Genomic DNA, 18,783 nt, shown 5'->3' on the forward strand with positions numbered 1-18,783 from the left:
CCTCTTGAAGAAGCTGGAAGATTGCAAATGCACTTCCTTAGTTAGCTCCCTGAAAGTATGCCAAATGGCCCCAACCTCATCAAAGAAAAGGAATGTAGATGTTCTGCTGAATACATATTCCAGAGAATGAAGTAGGTAGGAGATGTTTGGTTAAAGATTCTGGCATAAATTTTTCTTATTTCTCTAGATTGTAAACTCACTGTGGGCAGGGAATGAATCTACTAACTGTACTCGCCCAAGCTCTTGGTATAGACCAAATCACACAGTAAGAGTCCATAGATATTAGTGACAGATTGATTGATTACTTGACCTGTGAGCCTCAACTGGGATAAGGACTATGTGCAATCTGATTATCTTGCCTCTACCACTGTGAATAGCATAGTGCTTGGCACATAACGTTTAAGAAATGCCACCCTTGATATTATCAGGTTATTCATGAGTTTTCTCCATGATCTCATGGAGGTCATGAAGATATCATGATCTTGGAAGCTTATATCATACAGGGATTTAGTGGAGTAAAATAATACATCTATACTTAGTTATCTTATAAAGTGTTCTTGTAAAATCGCAGTAAGACAAAGTTGAGTCATTTTTACCTCTTCCACTACCACATGCAAGCATAAGGTTGGACACACATAAGTCATATCTTCCAACATTATGGCACGCTTTCTGAAAACAAGGTCATTTTGTCATAAGACTATTCCCTGATTTCCTAACAATATTCTACCCATGTAGTAAAATTACACCCTCTCTACTCTGAACGTATATATTAGTAATCTATGGTACTCAAATATCCTCCGTCTTTTCCTTACACCTCCTTTCAATCAAATCAGAAGTTCTCTTTTGGATCTTTGGATTTCATTCTTGGCTTGATGACTATTTATCATCTTAACCTTGTAACTAATATCATTTTTTTCCAGATAGGGGTTTTGTGCTTGCGTTGGATAGGTTTGTAGATTTTCTAGTTATTTTCATCTCATTTCATCTCATCTAACAAAGTCCAGAAACTCTTTAAAGGAATTGATTTTTTTTTATGTATTTGCCATGCACTTATTATGTACCAGGCACTGGTCTAAGCACTGGGGTAGATACAAGGTAATCAGGTTGGACACAGTCCATGTCCCAGATGGGGTGCACAGTCTTAATTCTTATTTCACAGATGATGCCACTGTGGCACAGAGAATGACTTTCCCAAGACTTTCACAGAGAGAGACTTTCCCAAGGTCAGACAGCAGACAAGTGGCAGAGCCATGATTAGAACCCAGGCCCTTCTGAATCTCATCCCTGGAAAGTTTCTACCAGGCCATGCTGCTGATGACAAGAGATTTAAAAGCACTCCAGATTTTGCTGATAATCTCCAGAAGTAGTTGGTTTAGGTCCACCACCTTTCTATCCTACTATCGTTGAAGCAGCGTGGCTCAGTGGAAAGAGCACGGGCTTTAGAGTCAGAGGTCATGGGTTCGAATCCTGGCTAGGCCACTTGTCAGCTGTGTGACTTTGGGCAAGTCACTTAACTTCTCGGTGCCTCAGTTACCTCATCTGTATAATGGGGATTAAGATTGTGAGCCCCACGTGGGACAACCTGATTCCCCTGTGTCTACCCCAGCGCTTAGAACAGTGCTCAGCACATAGTAAGCGCTTAACAAATACCAACATTATTATTATTATTAGATAAAATCCCATTTGGATGTGGTCTTAAATTATAAAGTATTGATGTGCTAGTTTTGTTTCTAGGTGGCCCTTGTTTGGAAGCCAGTTTAAATGCCATTGACTGAATTAATGAGTCAGTGATCAGTGTGGTAATCTTTAAATCCTAGCACAGTTCAATAATTTGGACATCTTGGTGAATAATGACGTAGTTAAATAACTCATAGTTTAGATAGTGGGTGTTGTCATGGTGACTAATACTGACATTTCTGACACCAAAGAGAATGGATGACAAGTTTATTTTCAGCATGTTTGTTCAGATGGCAAATTACAATGGAATTAATATTTTTACATCTTCCTTACTTCCAAGCATAAGGTCAGCAACTGATTGACCATAGCATTACGCCATTCCAAAGGGGTGAATCCCTTCCAATTCCAGAATAAAAGTCACCAAGTAGAATATCCATATTACTCCTGAATGTTACAAAGGACTCGGTCAAAATGGATATAAAATCCTTCTTTGGTTTCCTTAACAGCATCATACACCAGGGCATATTCACTGATGCGTATGACACAATGGCTTTCTGTCAGTTTAAGACGGAGGGCCTGAGGTGCTAATTAATTCCAGTAGGAAGCTCATTAAATTGGTTTATGAGTCATTCTCAATAGCAACTCCAATGCCTTAAAATCAAAATTCTCCTCCCATCCAGAAGAAAAAGTGTTGCTGCCATCTCATTCTTAGAGTTGCTCATTCCTTGCTTGCTGAGTTTTTGCTGAGACCCAGAAAGCCCATGTTTCATCACTTATGCTCTTGGACCACGACTACAATGAAACATTCTGAGCATTTATCAGCAAAACTGTCCATAAGAGTCCTGACATTTCAAGTCTCAACATTGATGTTTGTTGTACTTTGATGATTAATGGAAAGAAAAGCCTTTGTATGATTTCTTTTGATGTGGAGAAACTGGTACCCATCAGCTACCACAAAGCATCCTCAGAATGAAAACTTAATCTAATGGTACGGAAACAAGGCAAGTGTGAAATGTCATTCATCTTCTGAGCCACTGAAGTTCTAAGACCTATTTAGGTCTCTTCCCATTAGACAAGTTGGAAATGTAAAAGTCAGATTATTTTAATTGGAATATTATTGTGGAACAAAAGGAAAATTAATGTAACCTATTAATGTGGTGTAGTTGATTTTACTATTACAGTTTCCAACACAGAAACATAAACTGTCTCAGTACTTTTAAGATCAGCCAGTCAAGCAATCTGCAGGAATTAAACATTTCCTTCTAAAGTTCATCAACCTATACTCAGCGTGGCTTAGTGGATGATAGAGCATGGGCCTGGAAGTCAGAAGTACCTGGGTTCTAATCCCAGGTCCACCACATGTCTCCTGTGTGACTTTGGGCAAGCCACTTAACTTCTCTGGGTCTCAGTTACCTTATATGTAAAATGGGGAATAAAAGTGTGAGTCCCTGTGGGACAGGGACTGTGTCCAACACGATTTGCTTTTATCCACCTCAGTGCTTTAGAACAATGTTTGACACATAGTAAGCACGTAACAAGTGCCAGAGTTGTTATTAGTTATATGCCTCCAAAATAGCACTCTTCCCCTATTTTCATCAAATATTTCTCTTCCATATCTATTACTTTTCCCATCAACATTGCCAACTGCCATTTCTGGCTTAATTTCAGCTGTTATTTCTTAACCAAACATAATTTCTGTGTCTTGAGAAATCTCAGCTCACTTCAGTTTCCTTCTAATTATCCTAAAGCATATACAAATATGATCCCCTTATTAGCACACTCAACATGATGCCTTCATATCTTTCCTTTTAATCATTATGTATAGCTCAAAGAGTAAGCTTTTATGCAACATCCAGAGCAGCTATTTGACCCTTTTTCATTAATTGCCCCACGAGAGACAATCTGAGGAAGCATTCCTTGCTAAGATACATCTTTTAAAATATAACTGGGATTGAATGTTCATTAACATTCACAGTGTTGGCAATGATGCCCACAGAATTTTACCTACTGCCACCAGTTTTCCCTCAATGCTAGCACTGTTGAGCAAACTCCTTTTCACTCATGCTATCGAATGACAAGGTAGATGTAACAGGGTTACTTAAGGCTTAATAAGAAGAATGCTGATTATAAAAAATATTAGCAGGTAAAAAAACCCCAAGGAACCCCTTGGGAGAGGAATTCTAATTCAAATAGAAATATCTATAGACCACCTGAATTGAATGAAAAAATGAAAAGAAGATGTTAGGTGAGGCTCGGGAAGATGTAAAGAGTGGGTAAACAGTAGTAGTGAAAAGATGCAATTTTCTTCCTACAGGACTGCCGAGAGACTGAAGGGAAGAGTGGTTGGAGGCACAGAGATAATAGTAATAATAATAATAATAATTATGGTATTTGTTGAGTGCTTACTATTTGCCATGCACTGTTCTAAAAGCTGGGGTAGATACAAGGTAATCAGGTTGTCCCATGTGGAGCTCACAGGAGTCTCAATCCCCATTTTACAGATGAGGTAACTGAGGCACAAAGAAGTTAAGTGACTTGTCCAAAGTCATACAGCAGACTAGTGGCAGAGCCGGGATTAGAATTCACATACTCTAACTCTCAAGCCCATGCCCTTTCTACTGCCATGCTGCTTCTCTAAGATCAAAGAAGCAGAGAGAACAGTGAGAAAGCTGAGTATTATAGCTAGATGATGACCTGAATGGCAACCAGGTTGGTGGCTGATACAGCGAAAAGGAGGCACTGATCTGAGAAATATTATGGAAAAAGAATATGCAGGATTTAGTGAATGGGTTATGCTATAAAGGTGAAAGTGAATGTGAAGTATATCAGGAATCAAAGATAACACCAAAGTTTCAGGCTTCCCAGGGAAGAAGGAGGGTGGTGGTGTTGATAGAGAGGGTAATAGTAGGAGGAGGAATGGGGATTGAGAAGATGTAGGGAAGATGTAGAGTTGAGGTTTAGATATGATCATGTGTCAATAGGGAATCAATGTGGAGACATCCTTTAGTCAAAAGGAAAGGCAATACTTATAGGAGGAAAGAGTCCAGGCCACATGAGGTGGATTTTGGAATCATCTATATAGAAAACTGACACTGAGAAGGAGCATGACTTAGTCAATACGGGCATGGGCCTGGGAGTCAGTGGGACTTGGGTTCTAATACCCGTTCCTCCACATGTCTGCTGTGTGACCTTGGACTAGTCATTTCACTTCTCTGGGCCTCAGTTACCTCATTTGCAAAGTGTGGATTAAGGCTGTAAGCCCCAGGTGGGACAGGGACTGTGTCCAACCTGATTAACTTGTATCTACCCCAGCGGTTAGAATAGTGCTTGTTCCATAATAAGTGCTTAATAAGTACCATAAAAATATTATTAGTATTATTATTATCAGGTAAGATCTCCCTAAAATTTCCCCTATTCCTCCTCAGTCCCTCCCCTCTTCTTCCTTCTCTTCAACTCACCCATCTTTCCTGGCAGTATCTCTAAAGGAGATCTCCTGCCTTCTGTCAAAATCCACCCCCTCCACCTGCACATTCGACCCCATTCCTTCAGACCTAATCTAAACACTTGCCCTCTCCTTTTTCCCTCCCTAACAGCCATCTTCCACTGTTCACTCTCCGATAGCTTCTTCCCCTCTAGTTTCAAACATGCCCATGACTCCCCTTTCCCCAAAAATCCCTCCATGAACCCCTCAGCTCCCTCCAGTCATTGCCACATCTCCCTTCTACCATTCCTTTCCGAACTCTTTGAGCAAGAGGAATACACCCGTTGTCTCAAATTCTTCTCCCCCAGTTCTCTCCTTGCACCCCTCCAATCTGGATTCCATTCCTTTTACTCCACAGAAACCACCCTCTCAAAGGTCACCAATGATCTCTTTCTTGCCAAATACAATGACCTCTACTACATCCTAATCCTCCTTGACCTCTCAGCTGCTTTCAACACCATGAACCACCCCCTTCTCCTGGTTCTCCACTTATCTCTGTGGCTGCTCATTCTCAGTCTCCTTCACAGACTCCTTCTTTGCCTCCCATCTCCTAACTGTGGGGAGATCTCAAGATTAAGTTACGGTTCCCCTTCTATTCTCCATCTACACCCACTCCCATGGAGAACTTATTTGCCCCCATGACTTCAACTACCACCTTTATGCAGATGATACCCAAAACTACATATCCAGCCCTGACCACTCTCCCTCTCTGCAATCTCACATTTCCTTTTGTCTTCAAGACATCTCTACTTGGATGTCTTCCCATCACCTCAAGCTTAACATGTCCAAAACAATCTTACCTACCATATGGTCTCCTCTCCATAACTTCCTCATCACTGAAGAATGCACCACTACACTTCCTGTCTTGCAAGCTATATCTTCATCACCCTATTTATTTTGTTTAATGAGATGTACATCACCCTGATTCTATTTATTTGCTATTGTTTTTATGAGATGTTCTTCCCCTTGACTCTATTTACTGCCATTGTTCTTGTCTGCCTGTCCCCCCTGATTAGACTGTAAGCCCTTCAAAGGGCAGGGACTGTCTCTATCTGTTGCCGATTTGTACATTCCAAGCGCTTAGTACAGTGTTCTGCACATAGTAAGCACTCAATAAATACTATTGAATGAATGAATGAACCTTGGCATTATCCTTGACTTTTCTCTATCATTCACCCCATATATTCAATCGATCAAGAAATCCTGCCAGTTCATCCTTTCAAACATCGCTAAAATTCCTACTTTCCCCTCCATCCAAACTGCTACCATGTTAATACAGTCACTTGTCCTCTTCAGCCTTGATTACTCCATCAGCCTCCTTGCTGACCTCCCAACCTCATGTCTCTCCCCACTCCAGTCCTTACTTCAATCTGCTGCCCAGATTATTGTTCTTCAAAAACATTCAAGACATGTTTCCCCATGCCTAAAAAAACTCCGATGGTTACCCATCCACCTCTGCATCAAACAAAAACTCCTCACCAATGGCTTTAAAGCACTCAGCCACCTTGTCCCCTCCTAACTCACCTTGCTACTCTCCTACTACTGCCCAACCCACACACTTTGCTCCTCTAAAGCAAATATTCTCACTGTGCCTCGATCTCTTCTATCTTGCCACTGACCCCCACCCACATCCTGACTCTGGCCTGAAACACCCTCCCTCCTCAAGTCTGACAGACATTTACTCTCCTCTGCTTCAAAGCCTTATTGAAAGCACATCTACCTCAAAAGACGTTACCTGACTAAGCCTCCCCTTCTTCTCCTTCCACTCCCTTCTGCAATGTCCTGACTTGCTCCCTTTGTTCAATCCCTCTCTTAGCCCCCCAGCACTTATGTACATATCTGCCATTTACTTATTTATATTGTTTCCTCCTCTAGACTGTAAGCTTGTTGTTGGCAGGGAATGTGTCATTTTACTGTTTATACTGTACTCTCCCAAACATTTAGTACAGTGCTCTGCACACAGTTTTCATTAAATAAATATGATTGAATGAATGAATATAAACAGCTAAATTTGTGTGAGTCAATGAGCTTTCCAGTACCTGGAGTGGGAAAAATAAGGGATCCAAAGTAAAATGTTGCAGGATGCCCTACAGTGAGGAGCGAGACGGGAAAGTGGAACCAGCAAATGAGAGTGATAAAAAATGGTCTGAGAAGGAGGATGATTATTAGGTGATAACTGTGCTTTTGAAACCAAGGTGACATTAGTGTTTCCAGAAGAAAAAAGTGAGGAATGGTGCCAAAAGCAGGCAAAAGGACTTAGCTTAGAAATTTGTCTTATAAACACTGTGCCATAGGCTTTAAAGAACTCAATCATCTTGCCCCCTCCTCCTCTCTGCCCACTTCACTCCTCTAATGGCAACCTACTCACTGTACCTCAGTCTCATCTATCTCACTGCCAACCCCTTGCCCAAATCCTGCCTCTGGCCTGAAACTCCCCCCCCCCCCCTTCACATGTGACAATGTTCACTCTCCTCTCCTTCAAAGTCTTATTAAAAACATATCTACTCCAAGACACCTTCCCCAACTAAGGCCTCATTTCCTCTTCTCCCACTCCCTTCTGTGTTGCCCTTGCACTAGGATTTGGACTCATTATTTACCCCTCCCTCAGCCCATTGCACTTATGTCTTGTCTGGATTTATGCTGACAAGTCATCTCCAACCCATAGTGACTCCATGGATGCATCTCTCCCAGTATGCCCCACCTCCACCTGCAATTGTTTGAATAGTGTATCCATAGAGATTTCTTGGTAAAAATAGGGAATTGGTTTACCAGTCCTTTCTTCTGTGCAGTAAACTTTAGCCTCCACCCTCAACTCTCCCATGCTGCTGCTGCCCAGCTCAGGTGAGTTTTGACTTGTAGCAGATTGCCTTCCACTCAGTAGCCACTGCCCAAGTTAGGAATGGAATGGGTCTGACTCTGCCTGACCCTCCCATAGCTGAGACTGGTAGAGTCCTGGAAACTCTCCAAGTGTGATCCTGAGAGGGTACACTTATGGACATATATATAAATTATTTATTTACATTAGTGTCTGTCTCCCCTTCTAGACTGTAAGCTCTATGTGAGCAGAGAACATGTCTACCAACTCTTATATTGTACTCTCCCAAGCTCTTAGTATAGTGGTGTGCACACAGAAAGCACTCAATAAATACAATTGATTGATTAGCTATGAGAAGATCATTGGTGACCTTAAAAAATGCTGTCTCAGTGGAGTAAAGGGGCATTTAGACTGTAAGCTCATGTGGGCAGAGAATGTCTGCTTTATTGTTTTACTGTACTTTCCCAAGCAAGCACACAGTGAGCACTCAAGAGAAGCAGCAAGGATTAGTGAAAAGAGCACCGGCTTGGGAGTCAGAGATCAAGGATTCTTATCCCGGCCCTGCCACTTGTCTGCTGTGTGACTTTGGGCAAGTCACTTAACTTTTCTGTGCCTCAGTTACCTCATCTGGAAAAATGGGGATTAAAAAATGTGAGCCCCACGTGGGGCAATCTGATTACCCTGTATCTATCCCAGCATTCATAACAGTGCTCAGCGCAGAGTAAGCATTTAATTAGACTGTAAGCCTGTTAAATGGCAGGGACTGTCTCTATCTGTTGCCGACTTGTTCATTCCAAGCGCTTAGTACAGTGCTCTGCACATAGTAAGTGCTCAATAAATACTATTGAATGAATGAATGAATGAATGAATACCATAATTATTATTATGAGAAGCAGCGTGGCTCAGTGGAAAGAACACAGGCTTGGGAGTCAGCGGTCATGGGTTCAAATCCCTGCTCTGCTACTTGTCAGCTGTGTGACTGTGGGCAAGTTACTCAACTTCTCTTTGCCTCAGTTACCTCATCTGGAAAATGGGGATGAAGACTGTGAGTCTCACGTGGGACAACTGATTACCCTGTATCTATCCCAGTGCTTAGAACAGTGCTTTGCACATAGTAAGCGCTTAACAAATACCAACATTATTATTATTATTTTTATTATTAAATATGATTGAGTGAATGAATGAATGAATTTCATACAGTGCTCTGCACACAGTAAGTGCTCAGTATATATGACTGACTGACTGACTGCTAGATGGGAAAGTGGGGTCCTTCAGAGCTCATCACTCTAATATAGATTTTCTTTAACATTCCTCCTACTAGATTGTTCTCCTCCACTAAATTGTAAACCCCTTGCTGGTAGGAAATGAGCCTACCAACTCTGTTGTTTTGTACTCACTCAAATGCTTAGTACATTGCTTTGCTCATAGTAGGTGCTCAATAAATACCATTGATTAATCTTCAAAATGCATCTGAAAAATAGACTAGTGCTGAGAAATATTCAAACTTGCAGAAGACATTCAGCCAAATGCCATATACATAGGAAAAAGGATATGGATATACCTTTTAAAGCTGAGTGAGCCATAGTTTGTCAGATGAGTCACAGTGTGAGAGTGAAGCATAACCCCTAGGGAAAAACAACCTCAAAAACAACATAATCTTGGGCATCAGAGGAAAGGCACCTCTGAGTCACTGCAGACTGCTCCTCTGAAGCAGTTTAAAAAATGCCCAAAAGGTCACCTAAATGGTAACTGTCATCAAGAAGGGTATAGAATGCAAAACCAAAAGCAGTCTTTGGTCATTATGGAACACCGGGTAGATCAGCATGCAGATCTGATCACTGCATTTTTCAAAAGGACATTTTAGGGTTGGGGAAGGTACAGAGAAGGACAATCAAGATCATTAGAAAGATGGAAAAGGTTTTGAACTGAACTGAAGATATTAAGATTCAGACCTGGAAAATTCAAGACTGAAACGGGATATGATTGAGCTTTCCAGACTTCTAGAGGGTATGGGCATGATGCAAAATTGCAGTTCATCACCTCCAAAAACACCAGAGGCTAGTCTTCTCCCAGGATGTTTTTTTAATCCAGAAACGATCCTGCATATGACTGATTCTTGGCCAAGATATTTTTTCTTCTCTTCCTGCATGTGAGCAATCATTTCCCATCTTTATTCGTGTGGTATGGATTGCTTCCCTAGTTACCCTAGACCACTCTTGCCCTTTGAAATTCTGCTTTCTAAATCAAATCACGGACAGTACACAAAAGCAGATGTATCTGCAGCACTGAAGGGCTGAACCTACCTTCATATTGAATGAGGCATCATTGCAGGAATGCATGTGTCCATAGAAAGTGTGCGCACAGAGCCCCTAAGGAAACAAAAACAAAACACAAAATTGAAAAAAGGTGCACTTTGCAAAATGAAAAGGAAAAAAAGGAGATGCAGTGCAGTGCACTAAGCATTTGGGAAGATGCTACAGGAAAAAGGGATATCCCTGGCCCACAAGGAACTTAAACTTTAATGGGAAATACAAATTTTACAATATTTATTAATAGAATATGTGATAAGTGAGGTACACTGTGACCTAGTGGAAAGAGCATGATTCTAAGCTCAGGTCTGGGCAAGCCACTTAGTTTTCTCACCCGTAAAGTGAAGGCTCAACCTCTGTTCTCTCTACTGTTTAATTAGTCAATGGTATTAAATGAGTGCTGACTATGTGCAGAGCACTATACTAAGTGTTTGTGAAAGTATAATGTAACAGAGTTGGCAAACACATTCCTTGGCCATAAAGAGATTAAAGTGTAGACTGTAAACCATGTTGTGGGAGAGGGATTGTGTCTGACTTGATTAACTTGAATCTACACCACCATTTAGAACAGGGCTTGACACATAGGAAGCACTTAACAATACAACAATTAGAAGAATAACAATCATAGATAATCAGTGCACAATTGAGTATACAGATATACAGAAGTGTTGAGAATGGCAACAAATACGTTAGGTACTGCGGGCGGTTGTTAGTACTTCATTCTACAGTCCTACCTGTCCCAGAAATCCACAATTTAGGTATCAGATTGTATCTAAATTTATTACCCCACATCATCAACACTGGTATTTATTGAGCACTTACTGTGTCTAGAGCACTCTACTAAGCACCTGGGAGAAAACAATATAGCAGAGTTGGCAGACATGTTCCCTGCCTAAAACGAGTTTATAGGTTAGATGAGGAGACAGATCTTAATCCAAATATATTGAATTTTGGTTACGTACAGAAGTGCTGTAGGGTTGTATCCTTCCAAGTGCTTGGTATAGTGCTTTAGCACAAAGTAGGAGCTTACTAAATACCATAATAATAATAATAACAATGGCATTTGTTAAGCACTTACTATGTGCCAAGCACCATTCTAAACACTGGGATAGATACAAGGTTATCAGGTTGTCCCACTTGGGGCTCACAGTCTTGATATCCATTTTACAGATGAGGTAACTGAGGCACAGAGAAGTTGAATTACTTGCCCCAAATCACATAACTGACAAGTGGTGGAGTCAGCATTAGAATCTATGACCTCGGACTTCCAAGCCTGGGATCTTTCTACTAAATCACGCTGCTTCTCTATAATTATTTCCCTTAACACTGTGCAATCCTTTCAACATTTAAATTCAGTCCTGTGTGGTTTCTTCAGCACTATTTCCTGGGTCTGCCCCCTCCTCTTTATCTAAATGGCCCACACCCTAAGCCAGGTGCACAGCCTATCCTGGACAACTGAATTAGCCTTCTCACCAGTCTCCCTATCACCAGCATTGCCTTCTGCAGTGCTCACTTCACTTGCTTTCTGCAACATCTTTCTAAAACATCATTGAGCATACATCTCTCCCTATTCAAAAAACTCTAATTGTTACCCATTATTCTCTGCATCGAGCAGATGGCTTGTTTGTTTGGGGTTTTTTTTAGATGAATTAAGAAACTTTGATTTATGCACATGATACACTTTCCTCTCACAGAACACACTACCAAAATACAGTCTAGTCTCTCAGTCCCCTTTGAAAACCTCATCACGCTTTGAAGCCTGAACACCTAAGAGATGGCCATGACACTTGGATATGGGGGAAATGGACCACAGGGCCAGTGTGGATGGCAAACAGTGGCAATGCCCTGTGTTCCTGTGGTCGTCACAGCCTGTGCAGAGATCTGATTGACAAGGGGACAGAGTGGTTTCCTCGTCTCTCGCCATCCTTCCTCTGGCCTTGGGCCACAGACATCCATTTGGCCTTTTGAACATACATATTCAGTCCTATTGTGTTTTCCTCCACACTACTGCCCTACTATGAGCTATTTTTAACATGAAATGGAAAGAGAGGGTCATAGACAAGACCTTTTCAAACACAGCCATTCTAAGGCAAGAGCCCATCCTTGCTGGAGTCCAACTCCAAAGGGAATGAAGGCATTGTGGGGGTGGGCAAGGGAAGGGCCCCTACTGGCTGGAAAGCTGAGGTGGCTGTTAGAGAGACATAAGCAAGGTGAGGCAAATGGCAGAAAAATGAATAATAAGCAGGGGAGATATCACAAAACAAGGATGTGCTAGTGAGGTCTTGTTGGGGCGGGCCATGTTTGACCTTATTCACATATGTGAATAAATCCATCATTCACTCATTCATTCGTTCCTTCAATCACATTTATTGAGTGCTTACTGTGTGCAAAGCACTGTACTGGAGAGTACAATATAATAATAAACAGACACAATTCCCTGCCCACAGTGAGCAGACAGTCTGTAGGGGGAGACAGACATTAATATAAATAAATTTCAGATCTGTACCTACGTGCCGTGGGGCTAGAAGTAGGGATGAATAACTACTGAAACTTTACAAATTGAATACCAGCATAGAGTGGGGAAGTATCGTAACAGGGTCACTAAAAAGGACAGGAGCAGTAAAATTCTGGTCTCTGGACCTCCATGCCAATTGATTACTAGCGTTGATTTAACAAACTGCCTTCATAAACTGAACTTTCTTTATAAACTGAACTTCTAACAGGGATACCCGGTGATTGAGTTGTTCAGTCTCTTCCACAAATAACTTTTCTTTGTTTTCCATTAGCCACATGGCTCCCACACTGGGCAAACTGAAGAAACAGTCACAGTGCCTTTAATACTGGACTGCTGATGTGTGCTTTTGTAATGAGCCTGCCCTCATGCTATCTGGAACTCCCATCAGTCCCTTCTCCAACCAGAAGCCAGGATTAGGCATCCACAACTTCTAAAATGTTGGAAAGACTATGGCTGTGTCAGTGGTTGTGGCTGTGATTTTGTAACTGCTTGCCCGCGCCATCAGGAGCTCAAAACTCAGCTCCTCTAGCCACAGTGCTTTATTGATCTTGAATTTATTACTGTCCATGTCTGTTATGTTGCTTTTGTGTTTTATGTTTTCATCTTTCCTTCTGTGTCTGCTGCCAACCTCTTTTGCTCCCACTATTCTTAGACTGTGAGCCTCTCGGGGGTGAATTTTTTTCTCAGGGCTTAGTAAGGGGTTTGCACACAGTAGATCCTCATTAAATAATATTAAATGAATACATGAGGAAAGGATGCAAACTCTCAAATCCTCTTAACCTCTATTTTTTAACAAGCATCTTGATAGATAACAATACATTTGTCTATTACTCAGCCAGTCTAATGGTTCACCCGTACTAGCACTCTGTCTCTGGTAATGGCAAAGGAAACCTGGAGGAAATAGGCCTTCCTTGGAGGATGTTTGCTGTCTTTGAGAACTACCCAGTATCCCAGAGCAGCAGCATTGCTTAGTGGATAGAGCATAGGCCTGGGAGTCAGAAGGACTTGGGTTCTAATCCTAACTCTACTGCTTGTCTTCTGTGTGATGTAGGGCAAGCTTCTTTTTCTTTTCTGTGCCTCAGTTAGCTCATCTGTAAAATGAGGATTAAGACTGTGAGCCATCAGGACTGAGTTCAACCTGATTTCCCTCAGTGCTTAGAACAGTGCTTGGTACATAGTAAGTGCTTAACAAGTACTCTAATTATCATTATTATTATTAGAGGATAGAGGTTGCCCACTAAAGATGGCCACTGTGGGGTTAGAGCTCACTAGCCCAATACAAAGAGTCTCAAATTCCACCAATTCAGCTAGTTGGCCACTGTTTATATTGCAGTTTTTGAGAAAAGGCTGTGACTGTATTGACATGCAATATGGAATTTCCCCAGTTAATGAAAATCTAATTGTGCCAAAGACCTCTCAGGCCATTTTTACATCACCCGGGGACTCACGCTGTGACTGTTTTCTCAACCTGCCCTGTGTGGGAGCCTTGTGGCTAATTAAAAATGGTCTCAGACACAAATAAGAAATGCTGTTAAAGAAATCAATTAGGACTGATTCTACACAACTCCAAAAGGGAAATGCATTATTTACTAAAATGAAAGTAATAAAGGTTAAAAAGAACACCAGTAGCAGAACACTAATACCATCACCATTTCATTACTAAGGAAGGGCAAGGCTTAGTTATCTGTACAATGAAGCAGTATATGTAAAGGTAAATCAATGTTCTTTAGCTAAGAGTAAATTAACCTTTTGAGTGAGATCTCACTCAATATTATATCAACCAGGTTTTTGCACTGATATTTCTTATAAACTACAAATCTGTACACTAGGAAAGATTTCCGTATTCAAATGATGTTTTGTTGTTGTTTTTAATGGTATTTGTTAAGCACTTACTATAATCCAGGCCTCTAACTGAGAGCTAGGGTAGAAACAAGATAATCACGTTGGTCAGTGTCCCTAAACCACATAGGGTTCAAAGTCTTCATCCCCATTTTTCAGAGGAGGTAACTGAGGCACAGAGTGATTAAGTGACTTGCCCAAAGTCCCACAGCAGGCAAGTGGCAGATCTAGGATTAAAACCCATTTCTCAGACTCCCAGACTTGGGCTCTTTACAGTAGGCCATAATGATCCTAATTTGTTCTAATTTGAAGTCAATTTTAGGGCTTTCAGATACTGTAACAAAATCTGACTCAAGAACCAATATTTCATGAATTAGAGGAAGTTGAAAAAACACTTTTCTTTAACTTTGTTCTTGAGATGAAAATGAATCCCACCTTCCTGTGCTGTGCCAAACACCTGGATTTCTAAAACTGCCATCCACAAAGCCCTTTCAATAAAAACAATAGGGACATTAACATCTAGAATTCCCTCCTAGGTGAATTTCTATTCATTCATTCATTCAATAGTATTTATTGAGCGCTTACTATGTGCAGAGCACTGTACTAAGCTCTTGGAATGAACAAGTCGGCAACAGATAGAGACAGTCCCTGCCGTTTGACGGGCTTACAGTCTAATCGGGGGAGACAGATAGACAAGAACAATGGCAATAAATAGAGTCAAGGGGAAGAACATCTCGTAAAAACAACTGGGCCACCTTATAAAGCATCAGTGAAGCATTTAGAGAAATGTACAAGCATGAGAAAATGCAATATGGCAATTTTATTTATTAGATGGTTACTGAGTTTAGGAGCAGCCATGGTTAAAGAAAGTTTTTTTCCAAGATGAGTGTCTTTACATAGATACCACTGAAAAAAATGAACCCTAGGGGTCATTCTCAATATTCTAAATACATCTAGCCTTCTTTGGGTTTGCAAATTACCAAACAAAATGCTGAGATCCCTTTGAGGGAATTCATAAGCTTAGTTTAATTTAAAATATATCAAAAAAGGGTCTCACAAGAGCAATAGTGACAGTGAGAGACTGTATCCTGATGACAAAAGGGGAGCAAGCTGAGTTGAGCCATCTCTCTGTTTCTGTGTTTCCCCATCTCTCTCTCCCTGTCTCTCTTTCCCTGACTCTGTCTCTGTCTTTCTCTCTGTCTTTCTCTTTCTCTCCTCTCTTTATCCCTCAGCTAACTTCATCTGGGCAGCTCTGGTTCTAAGTGGCACTTCCCTTTGCAGAAGAAGGAGGACAACCAAGTTTTTATCAAACATATTGAAATATGGAGATGACTGAAAATACTAATGGTGCCAGTTTACACTAGAATCTGTGATGTAATGTTTTGTACAAAAACATTTTCAAAAAATTCGTATTAAAATATTTTAATATTAGGTCCTAAATATTTTTTCTAACTGCTAAGTAACAATCACATTATGACACCAGTCTGCAGAAAAATGCCAGAAACATAAAAGATGTCAAGATTTTCAAAAATGTGTGCCCATGGTATGGACGGGACTGTCAGTCATCCCTCTAGACTCTTGTTGTGGGTAGGGATTGTGTCTGATAATATATGTATATATATATACATATATGTGTGTGTGTATTCACTTTGGATTGTAGGGTCATATTATATATGATGAGATAATTATTTAAATTGGTCTGTGCAAGTATTATCAGTAGGCCATTGCATTAATCACAATCTGTACATATACAATTCCCTCTTGGATTTATTCTGATAATAAAACGACTTGTAGATGAAAAGGGAAAAACTAGAATTCAGCAACTTCTTTCTTTTTGTTATACCCTACACTACATCACCCACTACCTTATCTGAAAATCAAGTCCCCCATGCCAGAAAATAGTTTTACATTGCTTGTTATCGATTTTACTGCATTCTTAAGCATTGGTTGTTATGACTGCCAGTAGAGAAAAATTTTTTTTTTCTGTTCTAATAATAATAATAATGTTGGTATTTGTTAAGCGCTTACTATGTGCTGAGCACTGTTCTAAGCGCTGGGGTAGACATAGGGGAATCAGGTTGTCCCACGTGGGGCTCACAGTCTTAATCCCCATTTTACAGATGAGGGAACTAAGGCACAGAGAAGTTAAGTGACTTGCCCACAGTCACACAGCCGACAAGTGGCAGAGCTGGGATTCGAACTCATGAGCCCTGACTCCAAAGCCCGTGCTCTTTCCACTAAGCCACGCTGCTTCTCCAATGTCCCTTCTGAGGTAACTAAAAGGATTTCCTACAATTATATTTTTTATTCTTATACTGTAATTACTACTTCTACATTAGACTTTAAAAAACTCTGGAGAAAGAAAGAGCACAAGAAACCCCCAGATACTATGTGTTTCTATTCATGAAGTACTAGCAAAAAAAATTAGAAACAAATAACAATAAGAACCAAACCACCCTGCAAAGACAAACTTCTCAACTTTCTAATATAAGGCATTACTGTTTTGAAGACAAGAAACAAAATCTGTAGAGCTCTATTTGAGATGAAACTGTGAATGAACTACAGATTACTCAGTTGAGAAGCAGGTTTCAGGTAAAATTCTTCTAAATGAGGAAAAACTGCAGTTATTTTACACTTTCTAAAACTTCTCTAAGATTGCATCGCACTGCACAGCAACAAGAAAGGAAAAGTTATTTTTTTCTTTGAACTCATGAAAGCAAATAAACTTGCTTCACAGCAGGACTCTCCCAAGTGCTTACTACAGAGCTCTGCACCTAGTAAGCACTCAATAAATACCATCAATTGATTAATTCTCATAAGAGAAATCAAATGCCTGCTTTGTGCCTTTGGCCACCAAAAGAAAATGTCTGAAAAATAAGGGAAAATTGGAGAAAACCTCAAAATTGTACCCGATCGTATGGAGAGGCATGGTGAATTATTTGGGAATAATATGATCTCCCATTCATGGTATCAGAACACCATTTAGGATCTAAGAACTAATTATAATACTAAACATCCATTTTCCCTGAAGGACTAATTCACCTTCCCTGGATGAGCAGTTTGATTCCAGGATATTTTTCTCCCTTTGGTTCATTATTCTTCTGAGTTGAAGTATCTAGATCCAAGTAAAATTGTGCAGTAATACCCTATTGTTATCATTTTAGCTTGATGTGCTTTTTGGAAGCTTGAATAGAATAGAAGAAGAGTGCTTCCTATTCAGTGACTCATTTATTGATGACTGTGAATTCATTATCAACTCTGCTAGAACCTTATGATAGGGAGTTTGGATGAAGGTAAACAAAGCATATCCACAAAGAAAAGTTTTGTTCCAGTTTCACTTGCTTTATATTTTAGATCTTTATAAAGGTCTTGCCTTGAGGACCTCAAAGAGTTCCGAGATTGAACTTTAAGGGAGTGATTTCACTATAATGTAAATTTCTTGAGCACAGGGTTCATTAGATACTAACTCTGTAGTATCGTAGTCTCCCAAGTGCTTAGAAAAATGCTCTGCCCACAGTAAGTGCTCAAAAAGTATCATTGATTGTTGGATGGATTGTTTCAACCTTAGAATCTGGTTGACAGAGAAGTAGATGGTCGAGACCTTAACAGTATAGCTATGGTTATAAGAGAGAAAGACAGAAGAAGTGAAACTTCCCATACCTTCTCACCTAGTCCATATTCATTCCCCTGTCCGTGGGACTTTGCAGCTCCTGGGTAGTGTAGACCGTAAGAAAAGCAGCATGGCTGGATTTTGTGGCTCCTGGGCAAAACAGCATGGCCATGTAGCAAGAGCTCGAGCCTGGGAGTCAAGGGAATGTGGGTTCTAATCCTGGCTCTGCTACAAGACTGCTTTCTGGACAGGGCAAGTTACTTCACTTCTCTGTGTCTCAGTTACCTCATCTGTAAAATGGGGATTAAGACATTGAGACCCATGTGGGACAGGGACTGTGTCTGAACTGATTACCTTGTATCTACCTAGAACTTGGAACAGTGCTCAACAAACAGTAAGTGAATAACAACTACCACGATTATTATTATCATCATCATTAAGGGAACCATGTAGCAGGCTGCAGTGGTTGAGGAGAGGTTGGAGTTTTGTGGAATTTTAAAGGCTGATAGGGCCAAGTGAGGGGAGATGGGGAGGCAG

General features: G+C 40.6%; 1 protein-coding gene across 4 annotated transcripts in view; it reads right to left on the reverse strand.

Moving 5' to 3' along the window:
- Positions 1–18,783, reverse strand: part of SPAG16 (sperm associated antigen 16) — a 772,121-nt gene that overhangs the window by 282,863 nt on the left and 470,475 nt on the right. For all 4 annotated transcript variants that reach the window (XM_029068266.2, XM_029068265.2, XM_029068264.2 and 1 more), the window contains one exon: positions 10,277–10,342. In XM_029068266.2, the coding sequence (XP_028924099.1) occupies positions 10,277–10,342 (66 nt within the window). The remainder of the gene's footprint in view (positions 1–10,276; positions 10,343–18,783) is intronic.

This window comes from Ornithorhynchus anatinus, chromosome 7 (genome assembly GCF_004115215.2).
Source record: "Ornithorhynchus anatinus isolate Pmale09 chromosome 7, mOrnAna1.pri.v4, whole genome shotgun sequence".
Lineage (NCBI taxonomy): Eukaryota > Metazoa > Chordata > Mammalia > Monotremata > Ornithorhynchidae > Ornithorhynchus > Ornithorhynchus anatinus.